The sequence below is a fragment of the Macaca fascicularis genome, chromosome 9, assembly GCF_037993035.2.
Source record: "Macaca fascicularis isolate 582-1 chromosome 9, T2T-MFA8v1.1".
Lineage (NCBI taxonomy): Eukaryota > Metazoa > Chordata > Mammalia > Primates > Cercopithecidae > Macaca > Macaca fascicularis.
The window spans coordinates 59,090,696-59,116,983 of record NC_088383.1 but is presented as its reverse complement, the minus strand read 5'-3'; the positions used below and the strand labels follow the sequence as shown (position 1 = coordinate 59,116,983).

At 38.8% G+C, this 26,288-nt stretch overlaps 1 protein-coding gene and 1 pseudogene across 11 annotated transcripts in view; one reads left to right on the top strand and one right to left on the bottom strand.

Moving 5' to 3' along the window:
* PARG (poly(ADP-ribose) glycohydrolase) overlaps nt 1–26,288 on the top strand; it is a 134,748-nt gene that overhangs the window by 27,028 nt on the left and 81,432 nt on the right. For 6 of the 11 annotated variants that reach the window (XR_012417729.1, XR_010577960.2, XM_065520735.2 and 3 more), the window contains one exon: nt 6,813–6,887. The exons of 2 other annotated variants lie outside the window; for them this stretch is intronic. Coding sequence is in view for 4 of the 9 variants with exons in the window: in XM_065520735.2 (XP_065376807.1) it covers nt 6,813–6,887 (75 nt within the window). In the remaining 5 variants the exon portion in view is untranslated. Of the gene's footprint in view, nt 1–6,812; nt 6,888–14,316; nt 14,406–26,288 lie in introns of those variants that run through there. 3 more of the 11 variants (XR_012417731.1, XR_012417730.1, XM_074001627.1) reach the window with 2 other exon arrangements.
* LOC123575555 (large ribosomal subunit protein eL33 pseudogene) lies at nt 12,910–13,242 on the bottom strand (annotated as a pseudogene).

Sequence of the window (26,288 nt, the reverse complement as noted above, 5' to 3'; positions counted from 1 at the left end):
TCCAAAGACTGGTCTTACCAAGTCAAGTCAAAACCAGAACAAAAGTGCCAGTACAGGCACACCGTGGGTGATCAGGCCACGCTTCCACTCAGATGGAGTGGGCAAGTTCCAAAGACTAGTCTTACCAAGTTTCAGATGTCCAGACTCGAAGTGCCAGTTCCTTCCCGGTGTTCAGACACTGTGTTAATCCTCCACGAGGGCCTGCTACACACTGCTCTGGTGAGGCATTCCACCGGGGCAATTGCCTACCCGGGAGCTCTCTTTGGATCGCCTCATTCAGGCTGGCCAGAGTCTACCACAGGGATACTCTACAGGGCAGTCCTAAGCTGCCTAAGGGGCTGCCTCCACCATCCGTCCATCAGTTACCTCACTTCCTGGACAAGGAACCAAGAAATATAGCAGGACAAGCCGCAGACAAAACCTCTCAGACACCGAGTTGTAGAAGAAAGGGCTTTATTCAGCTGGGAGCATAGGCAAGCTACTGCCTTAAAATCTGAGCTCTCCGAGTGCACAGTTTATGTCCCTTTTAAAGGCTCACAACACTGAAGATTTCACATGAAAGGGTCGTGATTGATTTGAGCAAGCAGCGGGTATGTGATGGGGCTGCATGCACCGGTGGTCGGAGTGAAACAGAACAGGGCAGGGAGTTTCACAATGTTCTTCTATACAATGTCAGGAACATCGGTTTCTAAGTCATGAGTTGATTTTTAACTACTGGGTTTAGGCCAGGCAGACCCAGGCCTGGTTCTGGGCCTGGTGCCGGGCTGCCTGCCTGTGGCTTTACTTCATTGTTTTTTTCTTAAAACAGGTACTGAATATAAAACAATATGAGAGGATCTCTCCCTTTCCTCACTTGCAAGTTATTGTTAAACTTTCTATACATTTCTGTAGCTCCTGTTTTTTTTCTTTACATGGAAAACATTGATATGTTATGCCATAATGTATTTTGAAGGCTTTGTTCCTTGGGGACAGTGTTTCTCAATCTTCTAATGGGCTCTTAAAAAAAAAAAAAAAAAGCAGACTCTTTATTTTTATTTATTTTTTACAGTACAATTGATTTATTTAAAAGTTACGAAAAAGCACAACAAAATAGAGATTTTCCTTAGAATTATTAATGGTTTGTTAAAGATCAGGTAGGATTACAGGGTAAGAAATGGTATTAAGTGGGGGGAGCACCTGACTAGTTCTAAGGCTTTAGATACAATGTAGTTGATTACATATTAATTCAGCCATTACATACTGGGGATAGTAGATGGGGGATCAGTAATTTATCTACAAGGAACTCCTACACAGATCCGTGAAGACCTTCCCAGTGCCGTCTTTCTCCACTCCTTAGGACCCTAAAGTCACCTGGATGACAGCATTTCCATCCTTCTTTCTCCACCCCATTCCCTATCCATATATTCTTCCCAATCCTAAGGTGCTATGCAAGCTGAGAGCAGTCTGCTCTCTGCAGCTGGAACATACACTGTTTTGGTTACAGGGATCCTGTGTGACTAAGAAGGTTTTAGGTGCAGCCTTATTTTAATACTTCAAGTTAGCCTTGAGTACAGTCAGTCCCTTCCGCAACACAATTTAGATTCTCTTGAATGCAAGTATCAAGCAAGTGAGCGATCAACCCTGCCTTCAGCATTACCAACAATACACTAACCACTCACGGCTCACAACTACAAAAAGCAAACTCTTCAAATGGAAAAAATCTCAAGTTCTGCTAGAGTTTACTTAGTTTTAGTATAATGTTAATTATGTGTATACAAACATTAAATATAAACTCCTTATACTTTTTAATTTTTTTTTTTAATTTGAGACTGAGTCTCGGTCCATCACCTAGGGTGGAGTGCAGTGGTGCGATCATAGCTCACTGCAACCTCTGTTTCCAAGGCTCAAGCGATCCTCTCATCTCAGCCTCCTGAGTAGCGGGCACTACAGGTACATGCCACCATGTCCAGACTAATTTTGTTTATTTTATTTATTTATAGAGACAGGGTTTCTCTGTGTTCCCTAGTCTGGTCTCCAACTCCTGGGCCCAAGTGATCCACCTGGCCTTGCCTCCCAAAGTGCTGGCTGGGATTATAGGCGTGGGTCACTACTCCTAGCTAACTCCTTATATCTGTAGTGCTTGTACAGATACGTCAGTTTGAATTTTTTTTTTTTTTTTTTTTGAGACAGAGTCTCGCTCTGTTGCCCAGTCTGGAGTGCAGTGGTGCAATCTCGACTCACTGCAAGCTCCGCCTCCTGGGTTCACGCTATTCTCCTGCTTCAGCCTCCTGAATAGCTGGGACTACAGGCACCTGCCACCAAGCCTGGCTAATTTTTTGTATTTTCAGTAGAGACAGGGTTTCACCGTGTTAGCCAGGATGGTCTCCGTCTCCTGACCTCGTGATCCACCCACCTCGGCCTCCCAAAGTGCTGGGATTACAGGCGTGAGCCACCGCGCCTGTCCTGATTTTTTTTTTTTAATTTCAAGTATAATGAACCATCGTTTGATTTGTATTTATTATCCCAGTGAAAACAATTTGTAGTTGTTATTCCTTTCTTTGCACAGAAATTTTCAAACCACTGATCCAAACCTCAAAATAGTTTGCTGAGAAATTCTTTAAAATACTACATAAAGAAGAAATTATTTTGCAATTATTACTTTTCCTGCTAATCATGAACAGTTGATGGATGTTGGTGGAAACAAAGATGGGATCCTTATATAGAACATCAGATCGCAGTGGCGCGATCTCAGCTCACTGCAACCTACACCTCACTGGCTCAAGCGATTCTTGTGCCTCAGCCTCCTGAGTCGCTGGAAAAAAATCTCAAGTTCTGCTAGAGTTTACTTAGTTTTAGTATAATGTTACAGGCGTGTGCCACAGGCGCATGGCACCACACTGGACTAATTTTTTATATTTTCTGACTGAGACACTGGGTCTTGCCATGTTACCCATGCTGGTCTCAAACTCCTGAGCTCAAGTGCTCTACCTGCCTTGGCCTCCCAAAATACTGGGATTACAGGCATGTCATTACCACATCTGGACCAAGGTTCTTTAGAATTTAACATACCTGTACTGTGGTGTATAGAAGGACAGCTCAGTCTTTTCACTATTTTTGTCTATTAATACCCAGCCTTCATTTCTATAGCATGTTGTCATTTGGCTGTTATTTTCTAAAAACAAAATTATAAACTCACATAGAAGCAGGCTACCCAGGAATATTACCCAGAGTCCATTTGAAGAACACTATCTTAGGTTCTTTATTTTTATTCTTCTAAACAGAGGCTGTTTTTAAGAATTTTTATATTTCTTCAAACACAAATAGAATAATTATAGTGAGGCCAGGAGCAGTGGCTCAGGCCTGTAATCCCAGCACTTTGGGAGGCCGAGGCGGGTGGATCACCAGAGGTCAGGAGTTCGAGACCATCCTGGCCAACATGGTGAAACCTCAACTCTACTAAAAATACAAAAATTAGCCGGGCGTGGTGGCGGACGCCTCCCAGTTACTCGGGAGGCTGAGACAGGAGAATCGCTTGAACCCAGGAAGTGGAGGTTGCAGTGAGCCGAGATCACACCACTGCACTCCAACCTGGGCAACGAAGAGCGAAACTCCATCTTAAAAAAAAAAGGCACCTGGGCATGATGGCTCACACCTGTAATCCCAGCACTTTGGGAGGCCAACGCAGGTGAATCACAAGGTCAGGAGATTGAGACCATCCTGGCTAACACGGTGAAACCCTCTGTCTACTAAAAAATACAAAAAAATTAGCCGGACGTGGTGGTGGGCACCTGTAGTCCCAGCTTCTTGGGAGGCTGAGGCAGGAGAATGGCGTGAACCCGGGAGGTGGAGCTTGCAGTGAGCTGAGATCGGGCCACTACATTCCAGCCTGGGCAACAGAGCGAAGACTCCGTCTCAAAAAAAAATAACTAAATGAAAGATTAACTATAGTGTTCTAAATTACACAATCTTCTTACCTCTCTAGCAATTTCTTGGTGCACCATGATTATTTCAGGAAAGGGTAATTGCTTTAATCTGAATTTCCTTTTTGCGTTTCTCTTATGGTAGATTCAATAGAACGGAGTAATCCATCGAGATATTTTTCTATCTGCTTATGGTAATTGTTTCCTTCGCTGAAAGAATGCTTTGAGAGAGGAAGAGGGAAACATTAAATCCCTCTAATTGAATATAATGATCTTTTTGCTGTTTATATATCATTTGATGTTGGATTTAGAGGGATTAGAGACATTCGGAATTTTAAAAAGTAATAGTGTCCTCAAAAGTTGATTTTACATGTAAGTACAGTAGTACTTATATAAATAATGTGTGTGATAATTTGCACATAAAGAATTTTTTGTGCTTGTTGTGAATTAGGAACTAAAAAGAACTTACTCAGTAGTTGATAACTCAAGAGTACAGAGTAGGATCCAGTTTTTCTAATGACAGGCGACCTCATGATAGACTACTTTTGAGACTTGAAGACTGACGTGAAAATAAATACGAGCCAGAGCTTAATGCTAATTATAAAACACTAAAAGAATTAGAGAATTACAGTGAAGAATTAGAATGCAATTGCTATTTAAAATGTTTTTCCTTACCAACTTTGAGGAATAATAATGTATGGATAAGAAAGTTTATCCTTTTAAAGTGTGTCATTTGATGAGTTTTGACATTTACACATACCCATGAAGCTCCGTTATAATCAAGACACAGAATGTTTGTATCATCCCCAAAGGTTCCTCTCCCCACTTTGCAGTCCATTCCGCTTTCTGCTCTGGCCCCAGACAACTACTAATCTGTTCTTTTTCACTATAGTTACATTCTGCATGAATGGAATCATAGTAGGTATATCTGGCTTCATTCCCTCAAAATGAAGATTTTTGAGATTCATCCGTGTTGTTCAGTATATTGGTAGTTTGCTCCAGTATATGCATTTTTTATTCATTCACCTATTGATACACATTTCTATTTAATACTTTGTGAGGTTCTGAAATTAGATACCAGTGATTAGAAAAAAAAAATCCTTAAAATCTTTTCATTTTTTTTTTTCTTTCTTTTTTTTTTTTGAGACAGGATCTTGCTCTGTCACCCAGGCTGGAGTGCAGTGGTGCGATCTCGGCTCACTGCAACCTCAACATCCTGGGCTCAGGCAATCCTCCCACCTCAGTCCCCCAAGTAGCTGGGACTACAGGCATGCACCACCATGCCTGGTTAATTTTTGTATTTTTTTCTAGGGGTCTTGTCATGTTGCCCACGCTAGTCTCGAACTCCTGGACTCAAATGATCCACCTACCTCGCCCTCCCAAAGTGTGCTATGAGCCTCCCAAAGTGTGCTGTGAGCCACCGTGCAGGCCAAAATCTCTTCTTTTTTTTTTTTTTTTTTTTTTTGGAGACTGAGTCTCACTCTGTTGCCCAGGCTGGAGTGCAGTGGCGTGACCTTGGCTCACTGCAACATCTGACTCCCTGATTCAAGTGATGCTCCTGCCTCAGCCTCCCTAGTAGCATACACCACCACGCCCAGCTAGTTTTTGTGTTTTTGGTAGAGGCGGGGTTTCACCATGTTGGCCAGGATGGTCTCCATCTCCTGACCTCGTGATCCACCTGCCTTGGCCTCCCAAACTGCTGGGATTACAGGCGTGAGCCACCACACCCAGCCTAAAATCTGTTAATTCTTAATAGAAAATGTTATGTTATGGCTTGTGAGCGAAAAATAAAGACTCTTTCTTGCTATCTTATTTTATGGATGATTTTTCTTTTTCTTTTCTTAAGGAGCTTGGATGTCCCTTGATTCCAAGTAAATAAGACACATTTTGTTGGCTCATCTTTTAACCTAGATGCTTAGTATGGCATGAAGTACTATTCAGGAAGCTTTGACAGAGTATTAATTTTTTTAAAACTTATTCAATGATAATGAAATTTGAAAGATTTATAGTAATAATCTAACAGTGGTTTTCAGACTTGTGTACCTCAGTAAAAAAAATTTTGAGTGTGTATTACCAAGATAAATAGTTGTTTATAAATTCTGCATATCTTTTACTTTATTAATGTAATATGTACAGTATAAAATAAGACCAAAGTAGATATTTAAAAGGATGAGATAAAAGGTAATTATAAATAAATTGTTCTTTCTGCGCATCTAATGGATTGTCTTATGCATACCTGACTCGGAAACCAGATGTATAGTATTGCCTATTCAAACAGTTAAAAACTACACCAGTAGATGGCATATTTTGACTTTTCATTCTACATAAATGTGTAATTTATGTGAACTGCTAGAGGAAGATAATTATTTATATATATTGTATAAAAATACCTTATAGTAAAGGAAAAAAGACAATTTTTAAATATTTTTTCCTAATCTCGTCCCATGAAATTTTTATTTTTTGTTTTTTACAAAAAAAATTTATATCTCAACCCTATTAACTGACCCATGAAATTTTCATACTACAAATACACTATGTATCTCTGTGTATATATAATGTGACGCTTTCAAGGACCACCAACAATTGTGATATCCAAGTTCATTTTTTATCCCTCAAGATCCAGTTTTTGTCTATTTGGAGTGTATCACCCTATTTAGAACACATGCTTTAGGGTGTAATTGTGTTTTTTCACCTATTACTTGACCTTTCTAATCTCATTTTTTTAAGTGACTAATAAATTAGTATTCATTCTGTTTGTCTGTAGCTACTGATGTCCATATCAGTAGCAGGGGGAGGTTGTAGGAAGCTTGTCTAACATTATGAAATGTACTGGAGGTAGTTCATAAGAGACAGGCTCTTCATGGGTCATTCACTTGTCCATAACATGACGTTTTGTTTCTGCATTTTCCACAGGATGCTATTCTGAAATACAATGTGGCGTATTCTAAGAAATGGGACTTTACAGCTTTGATCGATTTCTGGGATAAGGTAAAAGTATCCTTATTTCTTTATGAAAATATTATTGACTACTCTATAAGAAGGTTTGAGAAGAATACCCATAATTCAGCCACACTAAGATAATTATCATCTTTTAATTTTATAAATTTGCTGTTATATATATATCTTAGATAAATATAATTAGGAGTTAATATTGAATTTTGTTTTAGTCTCTTAGAATGCACATTTTCTGTTATATTTTCATACCATTATCAGCATTATCAAGGAATGTATAACAGTCCATGCTTAGATTTTGAGAATATAATGGTTCCCATATTCTCAAACATATAGGTTGCATCCAGTTTCACCCCCAATTACATTGTGACAACATCATTATATATGTATATATATTTTCCCATATTTGATATTGTTTCTTTAGGTGATTTCCAGAAATTACATGACTAAGTCAAAGGGCACAAAACATTTGTTTTAAAATCTTTTAAAAACTTTTGCCATAAAATCCTTTTTCCACAGATTAATTGTAGCAATTTACTATGCTGCCAGTAGTGGATAGGAATATCACTTTCACAGTACCATTAGCAGAGGGAGTCTTTTCATTTGTCTGTTGGCCATTTGTATATTTTCTTTGGAGAAATATCTACTCAAATTTTTTGTCTTTATTATTGAATTTTAGGCATTCTTTATATATTTTAGATGCAGGTTCCATACCAGATATATGAGTTTCAAATATTTTCTCCCATTTTTTGTTTTTTTTTTTCCTTTTTCATTTTCTTGATGGTACACTTTGAAGCTCAAAAATTTTTAATTTTGATGAAGTCTAGTTTATCTTTTTTTCTTCTGTTTTCAGGATCATATTTAAGAAGCTAATCTAAGATCATGAAGATTTATGTTTCTTCTAAGAATTTTATAGCTTTAGCTCTTACACTATGACCATTGCCCATTTAATTTTTGTATGTAATGTAAATTAGGGGTCCAATTTTATTATTTTCCATGTGAATATCCATTTTGAGTTAATTTTCGTATGTGGTATAAGGTAGGAGTTCAACTTCATTATTTTGCATGTGGATAACAAGTTGTGCCAGCACCATTTGTTGAAAAGACTCTTCTATCCCCGGTTGAATTGTGTTGGCACCTTTTCAAAATCAGTTGACGTAAGGATTGTTTCTGGCCTCTCATTTCTACTCCACTGATCTATGTGTCTATCCTTGTGCCAGTACCACACAGTCTTGGTTCCATAGCTTTGTGGTAAGTTTTAAAATCAGGAAGTGTGTGTCCTATAACTTCGTTTTTTTTTTCAAATTTGTTTTGCCTATTTTTGGATTCTTTGCATTTCACTCTGAGTTTTAGGATTAATTTGTTACTTTCTGCAACAAACCTAGGTGCTAAGGGCAATTCTTACATCATGTTAATAGAATCCAAACTAATTCTGCATTTCAAGGTAGTACCAGTAATTTCAGGATTATCTTACTGAGCTTTTGACCTATATGGCTTTTGCAAGGCAGACATAAAGTAAATAATGAAAGCCTTATCCTTGTGTCTGGAAATTGGATATCTCAGATATCCTTGAATCTAAATGTCTTTCACTGTTACAGCAATGTAATATCTGATGCAATGAAAAGTAGATCAAATTGATATAATCATTATCCTTGTCACTTAAGTTATCAGGACATAACATTTGTGTTGTAACTTTCTGGGCTTAAATTGGATATAGTGGTTAATTGGGGTAAGAAGTAATGTATAATTTGATACCTTGAGATGGCAGTAAAACATGCCATTGGTTACAATACCTCTGTCACCTTGCTATGGAGTAGTCATTTTTTTCTCTCTTCTTAATCAGAATACTCAGACAGGACCTTGTTTCCCCTTTATCTGGTGACCTTGCCCAGAAGCATGCCTGAAACGGGTAATAGATAGCAAGTTTTGGTGTGTTTAGTGTAGATCATAAATATGAAATGATTACTCAGGTGCTGATGATAGTTTTACAGTTCTTTAGAGAGAAGAGTCCTTGCATTTTTGACCTCCTGATACTTACTTACTTATTTTTTTATGAGATGGAGTCTCATCTGTCACCCAGGCTGGAGTGCAGCGGCACAATCTCAGCTCACTGCAATTTCCGCCTTGCGGGTTCAAGCAATTCTCTTGCCTCAATCTCCCAAGTAGCTGGGATTACAGGTGCCCGCCACATTGCCCGGCTAATTTTTGTATTTTTAGTAGCGATGGGTTTTCGCCATGTTGGTGAGGCTGGTACGAAATTCCTGACCTTAAGTGATCCACCCACCTCGGCCTCCCAAAGTGCTGGGATTACAGGTGTGAGCCACCGCTCCCAACCAGACCTTCTGATTTGCATTTACTTTGTAAACATATGGAGGGTTGGAGAAGTCCCTACAACTACACTAAGTATTCATTTCTTATTGTATTATTTAAGTCTTTGCCCATATATATATGATGTCTTATAGCTAGATATAAATGTATGTTTAAAATTTATGCTGTATTATAAAATCTTCTGTGATATATAACTTTATAATGGTTAGCCTTAATGGTTGCAGCAATATTCCATCAAATTGATAAATTGTCTGCTCATCCACTCCTGTGTTTGTTAGAGATTTGAGGAAATTTGTATAAAGCCTATCTAGAGATTTGAAGGTGGTTCTCCCTGTGATTGTTTGCTATTCTGTCATTATTGTATACTTAAAAAAATACCTTGGATGTTTAATACACTTGTGTATTTTTCTATCCATCAAATCTCCAGATACTATTCTAGAACTTTACCAAGTCATGACCCACAGGGACAACATTGCCCATGCTTGCAGTGGTTAGTGAGAAGTAAGTGTCAGACATATATGTAGGTGGGATTGGTGGAAGCAAAGGTTTTTAGTGCAAGGGAAACAAATAAATTATATTTGATTTGCATTTTCAGTGTCTTGTTCTGCAGTAGGAAGGCTTGTTTATAAAGGGTTCTTTTTTTTTTTTTTTTTTAAATTTAAAGCCAGGCTATAGTGCAGTGGTGCTGTCACAGCTCACTGCAGCCTCAACCTCCCGGGCTATATACATCCTCCCACTTTAGCCTCCCGTGTAGCTGGCACTACAGGCATGTGCTACCACACCTGGCTAGTTTTTTGTATTTTTTTGTAGAGACAGATTTTTCACCATTGTTACTTAGATTGTTACCCAAAATTGTCTTTATACAGATTTCTGTAGAGATGATTTTTCACCATTGTTACCCAGGCTGGTCTTGAACTCTTGGACTCAAGCAATCTTCGTTCCTCAGCCTCCCAAAGTGCTGGGATTATAGGCATGAGCCACTCTGCCTGGCCTATAAAGGGTTCTTTTTTTTTTTTGAGATGGATTCTAGCTCTGTCACCAGACTGGAATGCAGTGGCATAATCTTGGCTCACTGCAACTTCCCCCTCCTGGGTTCAAGCCATTCGCCTACCTCAGCCTCCCAAGTAGCTGGGACTACAGACGTGCGCCACCATGCCCAGCTAATTTTTTGTATTTTCATTAGAGACGGGGTTTCACCATGTTGGCCATCATGGTCTCAATCTCTTGACCTCATGATCCTCCCTCCTCAGCCTCCCAAAGTGCTGGGATTACAGGCTGGAGCCACCGTACTTGGCCTTAAACTAAGGGTTCTTAAACATTGTTTATTAGCAGGGTTTGGCAATTTTTTTTCAGTTTTTATTTTTTAATTTTTTGTTGTTTTGAGACAGTGTCTCACTCTGTTGCCCAGGCTGGAGTGCAGTGGCACGATCTCAGCTCACTGTAACCTCCACCTCCCAGATTCAAGCAATTCTCGTGCCTCAGCCTCCTGAGTAGCTGGGACTACAGGCATGCACCACCACGCCTGGCTAATTTTTGGATTTTTAGTAGAGACAGGGTTTCACTATATTGGCCAGGCTGGTCTCGAACTCCTGACTTCGAGTGATCTGCACACCTCGGCCTCCCAAAGTGTTGGGATTACAGGTGTGAGTGGCTGCTCCCAGTCAGAATTTGGAAATTCTTTACTTAAATGTGACATTGAACTCTGAGTGGCTTGTTTTATTAAGGAAAATAATTAAATTTCGCATCATATTAAGATTAATATTTTGCAGTTACGTTTATTTTGAGGCCGTTGATATTTATCTCCTTAAAACCTTTCTTTGATTAATTCAGTAAGTAAAGGATTTTGTAACTCAAACTACCTTACAACAAGAGGAGTTTATATCAACAGTCATTGTGAATCCATGGTACTGTAATTACCTACATTCTGGTCTCTAGCACTAGAGATAAGGGGCCCAGAAGCCCACTCTGGTGTGTGAGCACCTCTACAGGAATGGAAGTAAGGAGTAGTACCTCAGCTTTTGTTATTTTTTTAGAAACCGGCAAAGATCACAGAGAGCAATCTGTTAATTTGTTATTTATATTTATATATTTAGGTGCTACTGAGTCAAAATGGCTGTTATTTAGTATTTTCTGCATCTTCAGGGGTAATATTGGTCTTCCTCACTGCCAGCTGCTGGAAGTGCTACAAACACACAATCTGTGTTTTATGGCCCTCCTGTGTGGTGTTCCACAAAATTAAATTCAAACACTTCTGTAATTTATATTCTAAATGAATCAATATACTTACTCCTGGCATTTTTCACTGGAAAGTTGGACAAAATGTTCTATATGTTAGAAAAGGCCTCTATCAATGCATCTTGGAGGAATTTTTAAATACTTCTCTTTTATTGTTTTTGAGACAGTCTCCCTCTGTCACTCAGGCTGGAGTGGGGTGGCACAATCTCGGCCCACTGCAACTTCTGCATCTCAGGTTTAAGCGACTCTACCCCCTCAGCCTCCTGAGTAGCTGGGATTACAGGCACCTGCCACCACGCCAGGCTAATTTTTGTATTTTTAGTAGAGATAGGGTTTCACCATATTGGCAAAGCTGGTCTCAAACTCCTGACCTCAGGTGATCCACCCACCTTGGCCTCCCAAAGTGCTGGGATTACAGGCATGAGCCACAGTGCCCAGCCAAATACTCCTCTTTTACAACACCTGTGGCACTGTTTCATTTCATTCGTAGTGTATTAACTTGTGAAACTTACATTAAAGCTGTAGTAACTGAAGAAGAGCATGGGGGATATATTTTTAAGGGGGTTTCTTCTATTTCTGTGATGTTGGCTTCTATTTCTGGACTTGGATGTTTGCTTTATATTTATTCATTAGACTATACATATATATTTTTATATACTTTTTGAATATTTCACAGTAAGTATAAAATGTTAAACTAAAGAGCTTTAAATCTGCAATTGATGTATGTAGCAAACTTCTTAAGAAAATGGATTAATTGTTGAAAGGAAGCCTAAGGATTTTAGTGACTGTTTCATCTTCCTTTCTGTGTTGAGTTTTATGTCTGGAATTGAAAAGATAGAAATGTATATGCCTTTCGTTTCATCCTTCCATTGGTTTTTCCATGAAGGCTATCATAAATAACAAAATGAGTGGTTTTGGTTTTGCTTTTGTTTTTTGCATCTGTGGCTGGTAAAGGTGGAGAGTGAGAGAGAGGAGTACAGGAATGACAGGACATTTAAAAGTAAAAAATGAAAAACCTAGACTTTAGAATGATTTTGTTGCTGTGATGAGGCTAGTAATATATTTCTGTTTGTAAACCACAATTTAAATATACATATATAGCATAAAGTCTTCACTTCAAATCATACATACAAAATAGATTATTGCAACTTAGAAATTCTGCATCTTTTGTGTTCGCTATCGTTACTAAAATATTGACTATGCATTCTCCTATGAGCTCTTGTCCTATAACTTGTCAGAGAAAGACTGTTTAAAGCCTCTATCACTGTAAATAAGAGTGTGTAATTCTATTAGTATTGAACTTGCATTTTTGTTTATGTGCTACTTAATTTAAAAGGTAAATGGGACATAATATTGAGTTTTGAATGATGCAAATTAAATTCATCATGTTATGTCTAAGCTATCTTTTTCTTCAGAACTCTCTATCATTTAAATTTTTTTTTAGTTTTTTTTTCAAGAGCACAAATCCACATTTATTTATTTACTTTTCATTAGTTTAAATCCTTGAGGGGTACAACATCACACAGATTCTGTGTCCAATGGCCTTAGCAGGAAGATTGCTTCAGAATTTGGCGTGAACCATGCCACTCTTTCCCTGGCACCAAGTTACCTTTCCATAGATTACTCTGGTTTTGTTTGGTTTGCCACCAGGAGTCACTTTGTTGTTCTTTGCTTTGTATACATAAGCACGTCTTATGCCCAAATAGAATTCTGTTTCATTTTGGGCATAAACACCTTCAATTTTAAAAAGAGCTGTGTGCTCTCTTTGGTTCTGGAGACTCCACTTATACTCAGCAAAAATGGCCTTGGACCATAGCCTTCCAGACATAATTGCTTTTTAGAAGTCCTGTTCCCAGCAGGCCTCCACAGGCTCCAAGTTGGCAGAAAGAGAAAGGCCATTTAAAATTTTTAAAACAGGTACAACATAATTCATTGTCTCCAAAATTGAGGCATGTATTATTATACCTGTGTTTAACTAAAATAACAGTTTTTGAACTTGTGATTATGGAAAACTTTAAAAATTATAATGTATTGGCAGAGCATCAGTAGAAACTCAGAAAAAGGAACATAAACTTGTATTAAAACAGATTACAAAAAAAGTTATTTCATGGACACAGAGTAATGGCTGGAAGAAATTAAGTTTTGATTTATGTCTATTATGTAATAAAAAGTTAAAATATATGTTGAAATTATTAGGCAAAAATCATAGCACAAATCAGCTATGATTCAATAACGTAAAACACAATAGTTGTATGTTTATGCATCACTTGAGCATCAATGCATTCATGCATATGTGGTATACTGTGAACATCCTGGCTTTCTGAGGTGTGGCATGCTATTATGAGTAGCTTATCTCATGGTAATTATAACTGTATCAAATATACTCAGTATTTTTGTGTATTAAAAATTTTAGAACAAAAACGTTGTTAGAGGATTTTTCTTTCTTCTCTCTTCATTCCTCCTCTCTCCACCCCTTTATCCCCAGACTATCTATAAACATTTCTTGGAGGGTTAGTGCTCTTTAGAATAGTTTGGGAAAAGCTTACCTAAGGCAGCAAATTGTTGTAACTACCATTTTAAATCACAACAGATTTTGTTTTTCAGTAACTGAAGGAATGTGGCCTCCTTCCGTGATAGCCTTTTGGTGGTCATTTTTTGTTTTGTTTTGGTTTGGTTTTTTTGATAACACCGAAGTAAGTTTCTGAATGTATAGAAACACATTATTACTTAGATTGATTTAACATTCTTCATAGATAATCTGTTTTCTGGGATTTTCTTCAAAGCTTAAAAAATATGAAATGTGTTTGTTATATTTGTCACAAAGAGCCTGTACCAAACTCCTAATCAAATGAAAGCAGCCTTGAATGTTCCATAAGACTACAGCTAATGTCTTTATCTCTCTAGCTTTCGAACCTCTGATTTGGAGTTCAGTGGAAATTTAACCTTTTTGGACCTCTTCCCTTGGTGACTCACAGTCTCTGGAATCATAAGGTCTGCATTACTTTACAGCTCAATTTAATTCATAAGAACTATAGGAGCCAAAAGGGAGCTAATCAGAGTCACTAAAATATTGAAACAGATGAATTGTGACTTTTAGATTTGTATGGAATATGTGGAATTTCTCTCCCTGGTTTGGGTAATGTGTGCTTTTGAATTGGGACATATGTTGAGAGTCTGATATTTATGATATCTAAATAGTGCATATCCCAAAGGACAGATTACTCCATTTGGAACAAGGCACTTTGCTTTTATAAACTTGAAGAGTTACCATGGAATATCAGTCTTAGTTGAGCACTCTATGCACTAGATCACTGATGAAGTTAGAGTTGTTATTTTGTTTTTGCAAAACACTATCTGGATTGTAGTTATGTGGTGGACAAAGTGGTTAGAAGTTATAGATACTCAAAAGTGAAGATTCATTCAGTGGACTTTCTCTTACGTTCTAATAATTAAATTAAGCTAGTACTTAGTTTGTCCTATAACTCTAACCCTTCATTTGGATCAAATAGCAGTAGAATTTATTCCTTTTAAATGTTGCTGTGGTGTTGATTTCATTATCCAAAATCTACTGTTAGACGAGTGAAAATAATTTTATGTTTTAATCTTGCCCGTGATTTGTGTCTCTCTTTATCAGCTAGCTCTGAAGTGTTTTGGGTTTTGTTTTGTTTGTATTTTATTAACACAGTTCAACATGATGCCTTGATTTATAATTCCTGTTAAATTAATTTACATTTATTCTTCTTATGTTCCTACTATCAAAATAAATTCTGTAGTCTTTTTGAGTATGCTTCGAACATTTTTATCTACAAGTAACATTTCATATTTAACCCTGGAAGGACTATTATAGTATTTTTATCTGAAGGTAGAAATAATGAGTAAATGAAAACAGGACGTTAGATTTGTTTTTCAAATTTATGTACTGTTTCAATGTGTAGCCTATTTAAACAAGCGGTAAACTTGGTCATCAAAGACTAAATAGATCCATTGGTCCTTTTATATGAGGGGGTGCTGTGCTGTTGGTGCTATGGTTTACCAAAGACTGAGCCAATGGTCTTTCTCCTTATTTACTATTAGTACTAGTAGAGAAAAATACTCATCCTCGATTTATTGTGATGATAATGACAGGTAATCATTAAGTACAAGGGTCTGTCAGATTCTAAGCTAGCGAAATAATTTTTCTTTATACAGTGTGTTAAAGAAGTTTTTGGTAAGCTGAGTGACATAGTACCGTGTTGCCACAAATGCTCTTTGATTACATGAAAAGCATTATAAAAAGACATTGTCTGCAACAGGGGCCCTTTCCAGCATAGTGAAATACAGAATATTTTCAAATGAACTCCAAAGTGATATATGTTGAAGTCTTGCTCTTGGTCTAATCTGCCTCAGTCCTGAGAAGCCTAGCTCTAAGATAAACAAACGGCATCTTCCACTGGGAGTGTAATGTTGGAACTGCTCACTGCCTTAAGTAACCATATGCATAGCCTCTTTCCTGGTGGTTGGCTCCTGTCTCCCTTTGTAATCCTTTCCTTCTTCCATGCCTGCTGCTTAAGTTGCAGAGTTTTCCAGCATCACTTCTCTTGGACACTTTTATCTGTTGCAGGCATAGGTCTGTCTCATTTCAAACTCACCCTTCTACAAGGTCCTCCCTGTAGATACCTCCTTTGTGTTTGCTGGATCATCTTATTTGGTTATCTGTGGCGATGGAGGTGGTAGTGCTTATTACTGGTGTCAGCAGTATGCTTTATCTGATTTAATTCTAACAACCACCTCATGAGTTAGATACTATTAATATTTCTGTTTTACAAATGAAGAATGGAAAACCAAGGTTTAGGGAGTTTAAGTAACTAAGTGACATCTCACTTTTATCTATGGGCCGTGGCACATGCCATCAGAGTCGGTCTTTGACATCGCACCTAGGAAAGAAGCTGAATCAGATTAAACATACTACCCAAACATTAGGTCAGTTGAAAATGGCTAGGGAAAGGGGAAGATTCATTGTAAAAACTAATTGAGTAAAGCTAGGGAGGCCTGGTAAGTTCAAAGACTTGAATTAAAAGTAGAAAGAAGAGGAAAACCTTCTAGCAAAAGGTGGCCTTAATGGCCCATAGCCTTAGATCTGGCATCATTTAGAACCACATGGCTGGGCATGTGGCTCACGCCTGTAATCCCAATACTTTGGGAGGCTGAGGCAGACAGATCACTTGAGGTCAGAAGTTTGAGACCAGCCTGACCAACATGGTGAACCCCTGTTTCTACTAGGAAAAAAAAAAAGGCAGCAACAGCACAGTCTCAGGGAGAGCACCTACCAGCTTCCAACAGTCTTCGTTCCTTTGAATCCTTTGCCATCTGGTTGTACTCCCTCTTCCCATTCTTGTTATCTGCCCATCTTTGACACCTCTTTTCCTCTCTCCTGTTACTAGGCATCACCTTGGGCAACTTCGTTTCAGTTGATATTCATGTTGATGAACCATTTACTAGTCACACCCAAGTCTGAGTGTGAGACCTACTTTATTAACTCATGTGACCACAAATGACCAGAGCTTGGACCTGGTTATCCCCTGAGCCAGCTCCTTCTCTGAAGTCATGAACTCATAATTCTTCTCCCACCACAGCCTCCTAGTTTTCTATTCCCTTATTCCTACTGTGCTTTCTGTTTTTTGAGTCTCCACTGCTTTCATCCCTTTTCTTCTGGTCCACTGTGTCCTAGGTTGTATTATGCAAATATTAACACTTCATGAGTAAAGGGTTAATGGTTAAGATGGGGGAATGTACTGCGTATTATATCCTCCTTCTGGGAATAGCTCTGAGGAGTCTTACAGTAAAGAAACATGCTTGGCTTTATTTAATTAAACCCTTTTTTTTTTTTCCAAACTTATTTATAAACAGCTTCCGTGTAACAGCTTTTGACTTCCTTTGTAACAAGTATTCCATGGAGCACACTTTGCACAACACAGTTGTAATGGGGAAGGGAGGGAAGGAGGAAGAAATAAAGGGAGAGAGGAGAGAGGGAATAATAAATCTTACTGATAGGCCTTGCTAAGAGTTCATGTTATTCAATCTTAAGTAGGCCTTTGTTTCCTGTTGCCATCTTTGATATATTTCCTCATTACTCTAGGATTCCAAACATTTTCATTGTTTTCTAATGTTTACTGACATTCCACTATCCGTCTGCTCCTACTTCATACCTCTTGGAGAGATTTGAGGACATCTAAAAGGTAAATGCTTTCAGTTTCTTCATTTTAAGGGTTTCAACATACTTTATGCTTCTCTTTCTTGTTATCTCAAAGGAAAAGCTAGTCTTACTCCATTCCTCAAGGGCAGCATGTCCAAAACAGTTATACTTTAGGATACATATGTCACTGTATCTTTTCTGGCCTTGACCCTCTTTCCCTGCTGCCTGGTTAGTGCTTGCTTGACTTTTAGTATTCAGCATGACTATCACTTCTGCAATTGACTGTTTTGGTTTTGTTTTTTTTTTTCTGAGATGTCTCGGTTGGAGTACAGTGGCACAATCTCGTCTCACTGCAACCTCCGCCTCCTGGGTTCAAGCGATTCTCCTGCCTCAGCCTCCTGAGTATTATAAGTGTGCACCACCTTGCCTGGCTAATTTTTATATTTTTAGTAGAGATGGTGTTTTGCCATGTTGGCCAGGCTGGTCTCAAACCCCTGACCTCAGGTGATCCGCCTGCGTTGGGCTTCCCAAAGTGCTGGAATTACAGGCATGAGCTATCACACCCGACCTAGACTTTCTTTTTTTAGAGCAGTTTTAGATTCACAGCAAAATACACAGATTTCCCATATATCCCCCACTTCCAGGCATGCACACCCTCCCCCATTGTCAACATTCTCCACTAGAATAGTGCATTTGCTACAATTGATGAACCTGCATTGGTACATCATTACCACTCAGAGTTCTATAATTGACGTTTTAGGCCGGGCACGGTGGCTCATGCCTGTAATCCCAGCACTTTGGGAGGCCGAGGCGGGCGGATCACAAGGTCAGGAGATCGAGACCACGGTGAAACCCCGTCTCTACTAAAAATACAAAAAATTAGCCGGGCGCGGTTGTGGGCGCCTGTAGTCCCAGCTACTCGGGAGGCTGAGGCAGGAGAATGGCGTGAACCTGGGAGGCGGAGCTTGCAGTGAGCCGAGATCGCGCCACTGCACTCCAGCCTGGGCGACAGAGCGAGACTCCGTCTCAAAAAAAAAAAAAAAAAAAAAGAGTTCTATAATTGACGTTTTACAGTCATCTTCTATAAGCTTCCTTGTACAAGGCTGTGATTTGTTCTTTGTTATGTTCCTAGCACTTAACATAGTGAGAACTTTCAATATCACTTAATGCAGGTTATGCGCAAATCTTTTTTCTTCTGCTCTTTCTCTCTGCCAGCTTCTAATTGACTATTAGATTTATTCACCTGGATATTCCACAAGTACCTAAAACTAGCCTTGTGGCCACTCTCCAAATTCTGTCAGTGAATGGTTCCACCATTTATCTATTCATTCACTCAAGCCAGAACTGGTTCACCATCCTAACTGCCCTGTTCTGCCTCAGCCACCTTTTTCTGCTGATCTACCATTTCCTCATTTTATAGTATGATGTCATAATTTTACTTCCTAAATACTTCTTGAGTCTCGCCTCTATTTCTGTTATACTTGTCTCCTCCGTACCATTGTCGTGACTCAGCTAGTATGTTGTAACAGTCACCTAGCCGACCCCTGTGTGCAGTTGGTCCCTTCAAATCCATCCTTCATGCTGCTCACACACAATGATCTCTCTGAAGCATAGATCTTAAAACCTTCCATGGCATTTCATCTCTTTTCAGCTTTATTGGTGATATTTATGGCATTCCATGACCTTGCTTCTGCCCACCTCTCCAGCATCATTTCATGCCACTTTTCCTGCTCCAAACCTGATGGTCTAATGACTCTAAATTACTTGTGGTTCTCTGTCATGGTGTTTGCTTGCTTCTTAATCCAGCCTTCAAGACTCAGCTCAGTTTTTATCTCCTCTGAGTATCCTTTTTTGTCCTCTCAGCCTCTACTAAAAACTCCTCTGTGTGCTCACAGTAGTACCTGTGCACACCTCCATGTGCTTGTTAACGTTAGGCATCATATAGCCATGAAATGTCTGAATATTTGTGAGGCCCAATTTCTCCAGGGTGTCTTAGTATTTTCTAGCTCATGGCTGATGCACAGTTAATGTTTCTTGAACTGAGTTCAGGATATTCAGGGAGAGTAGTCCAGCACACAGAAATGTGGGCTTTGAACCACAATCGCTTACTGAGAGATTTAGGAATTATTTGTGTAAGGTGATAGTTGACCATTTGTGACTGGTGATTGGAAGAGAGAAAAGGTAAGGCCAGTATGCATAACCTTTATTATAGCTTTTTAATTTATTTTTTTTCCAGAGACAGGGTTTCACTGTGTCCTCTAGGCTGGAGTGCAGTGACATGATCATGGCAACTTCAAATTCCTAGGCTTAAGCAAGAACCTCCCACCTCAGCTTCCAGAGTAGCTGGGACTATACGTCCACACCACCACACCTACCTAAGTAAAAAATTTTTTTGGCCGGGCGCGGTGGCTCACGCCTATAATCCCAGCACTTTGGGAGGCTGAGGCAGGCAGATCATGAGGTCAAGAGATCAAGACCATCCTGACTAACATGGTGAAACCCCATCTCTACTAAAAATACAAAAATTAGCTGGGTGTAGTGGCGTGTAAGTTCCAGCTACTCTGGAGGCTGAGGTGGGAGAATCACTTGAACCCAGGAGGCAGAGGTTGCAGTGAGCCGAGATTGCACCACTGCACTCCAGTCTGGTGGCAGAGTGAGACTATGTCTCACTATGTTGCCCAAGCTGGTCTTAAACTCTTGGCTTTAAGTGATCCTCCTGCTTTGGCCTCCCAGAGTGCTGAGATTACAGGCATGAACCACTGTGCCCAGGCTTTATAGTTGTTGTGTGGCGTTTTTACCCTAAAAAGTAGTAAGTTTCTAGAGGACAGACACCTTGTATTGTTTGTCTTGGTATTTATTTTTCACAGTGCTCAATCTAATGCCCTGGACAAAGTGGGTGTTCAATATGTGTTTGGACTAAGTAGCAACATATGACTAGAATTCAGTAGAAAGGAGAGGCTGTTCTCTTTCTTGGATTTCTGAGCTCTGTAACTTCACACTTCAGGGGCCCATTTACCTCTTTAATTCCCTACATGCAAAAGGATTATGAATGCACCAGATGATAGATTGAACCTGACCTCTTAATGTTTTATGTGATGTAACTATGTGCCACATCGGTCCTTATATGCCTTCATTATTTTATAGGCTATAAAACCAAAATTATTTCAAGAGGAATATTTGACCATTTTCATCCTTCTTTTAAAATGAATTGGGGTTACCAAAAGTAGCCTGATGCAGTTGAATAAAATTAGGTGTATTTTAAAACCTCTAAACAAAAAGCTACAGATTTAGTAATCTGTAGTTGTATCTACATATGTCTGAAAACCGTTGAATCTTCTTTTGGTTGCCCTGGTGACTATTTCATTGGAGTGGTATAGCAAGAAAGCCTATATCTGTGGAGTCCAAACAGTAGCTACTATCCATATATGGCTATTTAAATAGAAATTAATTAAAATGAAATAAAATTTAAAATTCAGTTCTTCAGTCACAGTAGCCACATGTGGCTGGTGGCTGCCATCCTGGACAGCACAGATATAGAACATTTTCATCACTGCAGAAAGTTAGATTGGATAGCAATGTACTAGGTCATCCCTAAGGATCCTTCTGCATCTGACATTATCTTTCTACATGGAAACCTGCTTACAGGGAACTTCTGAGATTTCTCAACATTCTTTGACTGCGTTTTGAATTTTTTTTTTTTTTTTTGAGACAGAGTCTCGCTGTCTCGCCCAGACTGGAGTGCAGTGGCGCACAGTCTCTGCTCACTGCAAGCTCTGCCTCCCGGGTCGACACCATTCTCCTGCCTTAGTCTCCCGAGCAGCTGGGACTACAGGCGCCTGCTGCCACGCCCAGCTAATTTTTTGTATTTTTTTTTTATTAGAGACGGGGTTTCACCGTGTTTAGCCTGGATGGTCTTGATCTCCTGATCTTGTTATCCGCCCGCCTTGGCCTCCCAAAGTGCTGGGATTACAGGCGTAAGCCACTGTGCCTGGCCTGAATTTTTTTAAATTGGATATTACTTCAAATAATTGAGTTGTTGAGTAGAACTTGTCCATTTTTTAAAAAGATCTTTTCATTGTAATAGCATTTGTTTTAACTACTAATGTATTAGCATTTTTGTTCTTTCTCCAAAGAGTGCGCTTCCACAGAGTGTCCTCAAGCCTTTTAGGAAAATTAGTTTTGTTTCATCCTTAATAAGAGTGAAGTTCAGACTATAATATTATTATTTCATACTGGATAATTTAATAATTAAATTAAGAATTAAGCACTATAATATGTATGTATGTATGTTACTTGATTTGCATGGCACATTTTATAATGCTGTGAGTGTGCTAAGCTGTCATTGAACTACCTTAAAAATTACTTAAGTCTGGGCTTGGTGGTTCGTGCTTGTAATTCTAGCACTTTGGGAGGCTGATGTGGGATGATCGCTTGAACCCAGGAGTGCAAGACCAGCTGGGGCAAGATGGTGAGACCCCATCGCTACAAAATTTTTTTAAAAAATTAGCTGGGTGTGGTAGCATACATCTGTAGTCCCAGCTACTTGGGAGGCCAAGGCAGGAGGATCCCTTGAGCCCAGGAGTTCGAGGCAGCAGTGAACTATGATCGCACCAGTGCACTCCAGCCTGGGTGACAAAAGTGAGACCCCCATCTCTTAAAAAAATATATTACTTAAAAATAAGTATTTTTCAAAGTACTTCTTAGAGTTCAAAAAACCTGCTAATTATTTAAAAGTATAAACTATAAAAAAAGATTGAAGTTATTGCTCACCTGTATTTCTTGGACAGATTACATCCATTTTACTTCTAGGGCTAGAAAACTTACATCACCATTAGTTGTTTCTCTGAAATTTTGTCATGTTGAGTTTGATTGCCTGTCTATAAAGATGGATAATAGTGTGACTATATGGTATTGAAAGTATCCATTGGCTTGAACATAATAGCAATGTGGTTTGGTGGTGTTTACAAAAGTGATTGATGGATATGGCCTCGTAGTCATACAGTAATAGAAGTGAGAGATAGGAAAGACCTGTCAGAGTGTCTTGTGCCAGTGTGGGTTTATTTCCAGTGTGGAATAATCATTTACCATAATAGTACTGAGAAGTAAATTCTTTGGAGGCATAGGATAATGAGGGTATATTTTTATGTTTGGTCTTTTCTAAGGTAAGAATTCTGCTGTTTATTATTAGCGTGAAAATAGATAATGATTGTGCGATAAACACTGTTTAAAGAAGAGCTTCCTTCATGTTTTATAAACCTACACAATTCTGTTCTTCGTGTTTAATGAAGTTTGTGTAGGAAAATAGTGTGACTGTTTTTGATTAGAGGCATATTTTGTTTCAAGAATTAGATGAAGATATTCTTCCTAAACTGATTGTGTTCCCAGACTAGTTGTTAATTATTTGGAATTAGGAGTCATGATGGTGAAATTTCCACCACATCCAGAAAGCCTGTGAATTTTAAGCCTCTGATGGCTTGTTTTCTGAAGTGAAAAACTAATGCAGAGTTCTGTCATTAGAAAAACACCAGTGCTTAGGAGAGATTGGAAGTAGGTTTGTGGTGAGGATTGGCAGGAGGACTCTTTCTCCTTTCATTCCTCCTCCTTTTTCCCACACTAGCTGATAAGAGCTGGGCCTAGGAGTGGAGACTAAGAATGAAAGGAGATTTCATCGCTTAGCACTTCTTTTCCTCTTTTCCCCCTTCTGCTGGCAATCCTTGATGGGGAGGAATCAAAGTGTATATCAGCCCGATTATTTGATATTAAGCAACTGTTAAATTAATATAAGGACAACCTCTGGTTATTTCCAGTGTGAATTACAGGATACTCTAAAAACTCGGTATATCTCATTTATCTATCATTAGGGCAAATAATTTCAAATGCTTATAATGAGCTGTGATTGTTATCAGCATTTCCCAGAGTCATAAACATTTTGAAAATTCATAGGGAGACTCTTAATAGCTGTTTGAAGAGGAAAACCAAATCAAACCAAAAGAAAGTAGAGGGACAGGGTGATCCTCAGCACAGCCCTTTGTATGTGTCACCACAGCTGACTCCTGGACTCAGCCTTTTACGTCACCTTGCCCTCTGCTACCACGTTGATTTTGTACCTCTCCGTGTACAGTCTTATTTAGGTCTATCAACTAGTTAGCTGCTAATTAGTGAAATACGCCTTCTTAAATATGAACATGTTAGCCTGGCTATTTCCTGAAAACCAATTGGAGTTTATTAAAAATGGAGTTTTTATTGAAGCCATAATTGTCATGGGCGATACACATGAGAGATCACCCTGTGGCTGGCCTGTCAGACTTTCATGAGCCTTCAGAAATTAAGGGGAATGAGTGAGTTTGTTTTCTTGTAAGCTGTCACATTCTTCTCTTCAAAGTGTCAGCCCCAGTCGTGCACAGATAAATGTTAGAAACTTTCACCTTCTCCAGTTGATTTTTTTACCCTTACATAATTTAGTAGTATGATTGTTTTTCCGCTAACATTTAATTTTTTTGGACTTTTAATTTTTGAAATGTAAGCCTGTGTTTTAGACTTGGGAAAACTTAGAGGTAGTTCCAGTATAGAAAAGTTAACCTATAGACAGTTTGATCAACTTACACAAAACAAAACTATAATATTTTTGCTAAGTAATAGAGATTCTGAAAGGTGATGGAGAGGAGGAGGATGAGCTTTGTAAAATCAGTTAACCCAGATAGAAAGTGTCAGTTAATTTAACATATTTTTATTGACAGTGTTACATATGAATACCTCTGTTGTAGGAATGGTGAATCAATCATAAATCTTGTCTTAAAGGAGCTTCTAGTAGGAGCTAGAAGGCACATTCATAAATAACAACAGAAAGCATAAAGTCTTAAGTGTCTTGTGAAAAAAAGTACAAATAAATTACAAGAGGGAGAATTACATTTTAGCTGGAGAGTAAATTTGGATAGACTTGAAGCAGGCTATTGTTTGAGCAAGATCAAAAGGTTGGATAAGTTTTGGAGTTAAGGAGGAAAGATATTCCAGGATTGTATCTGTAGCAGCACAAACAGATGCTATAGAAGAGTGAATTTATGAATTTCCTAGGATGTAGGCTACACAGAAGGTAGAGTTTGTGTGTGTGTGTGTGTGTGTGTGTGTGTGTGAGAGAGAGAGAGAGAGAGAGAGAGAGATACATGCTGAATGAGACTAGATAAGAATCTAGGGTAAGAGAACTTGACTGTTAGTTCGAGGGATTTGTTCTGTATTGAAAAGGCAGCAGAAAGCCATTGAAAGCTTTGAAATGGAGCAGAAACACATCAGAGTCTACTTGGGCAGAAACTGAAGGTGGTCTATTAGCAGGGCAACAGTTAAATTATTGTAGTAATCTTGATGAGACTGGATGAGGGGCTGAGGGTAGTTTAATAGTGATTAAGATGAGGTAATAAATATGTGAGATCCTGCTGGATCAATCAATATAGGACTTGGCAGTTAATTGATATGGGGGTGATAAAAGAAGAAAGAGGCTCTAGAAAGTTTGTGAATTACTGGCCCATTAGATATTAATACTTTGTATATGGAGCTTTAGAATTCACAAAACACTGTTATATCTGAGAGCTTTCATAACTCTGTAAGTTAAAGTTATAGAATTATCCTTACTATGGATGAGGAAATAAAGAATTTAGGGATTTTTCTATGGTTAATATGAGAGTAAATGCGGATCGAGGCCTATAACTAGTCTTCCACTTTCTTGGCCGGTACTTCTTTTATAGCCTTCCTCGTGAACCTGGGAAGAAAAGCTCTGGCATCTCGTCCCAGTGTGTTTTTGTTTTTTGTTTTTGAGACAGAATCTTGCTCTGTCACCCAGGCTGGAGGCGCAGTGGCGTGATCTCGGCTCACTGCAACCTCTGCCTCCCCAGCTCAAGCGATTCTCATGCCTCAGCCACCCGAATAGCTGGGACTACAGGTGTGGGCCCCCATGCTCAGCTAATTTTTGTATTTTTAGTAGAGATGGCCAGGCTAGTCTCGAACTCTTGACCTCAAGTGATCCACCTGCTTTGGCCTCCCAAAGTGTTGGGATTATAGGTGTGAGCCACCATCCCCAGCCACCACTAAGTTTTTGAATGTGGGCAAATTGCTTATTTCTTGGAGCTTTAGTTTCTCTAGATGCCCTTGTCGTTTCTATCTTGCAAGGACACTTTGAAGATAAAATGCAATGTTTTTGGTTTTATCAACTCTTTATTCAGCAAATAATGAGCACTAAATACGATGCTTAGTACTGGGGGTCACAGGATGTTTAAATTTTTTTGTGTTTCACAGATTAGAGGACAGAAAATACAGATAAATAATTGTAGTAACCACAGTAAGTGTTCTAATACAAGTATGTACTTTTGGCTCTAGAGTCACAGAGTAAGGGGCAGTCAGGCAATCAGTGAAGGCTTCCCAGGGAGATGTGAACTAAGTCCTGAAGCGTAATTTGTGGTTTAATGGTAATAAAATGTTAAACAAGGCAGAGGGTAAAATAATGCATCATCATCATCATAATACTAGCTGTTATTTGTTGAAAAGCTTATAATTCTGACCACATCTCTGCAAGATATTTTCATTTCATAAGTAAGAAAATAGGTTCAAAAGGTTGTGATTCGATCATAGTATATAGTGAAGTCAGTATGGTATATTAGGGAGGTGCAAATAGTTAAGTATCACTGGAGAGTAGCAAACAAGCGACAGAAAGGATA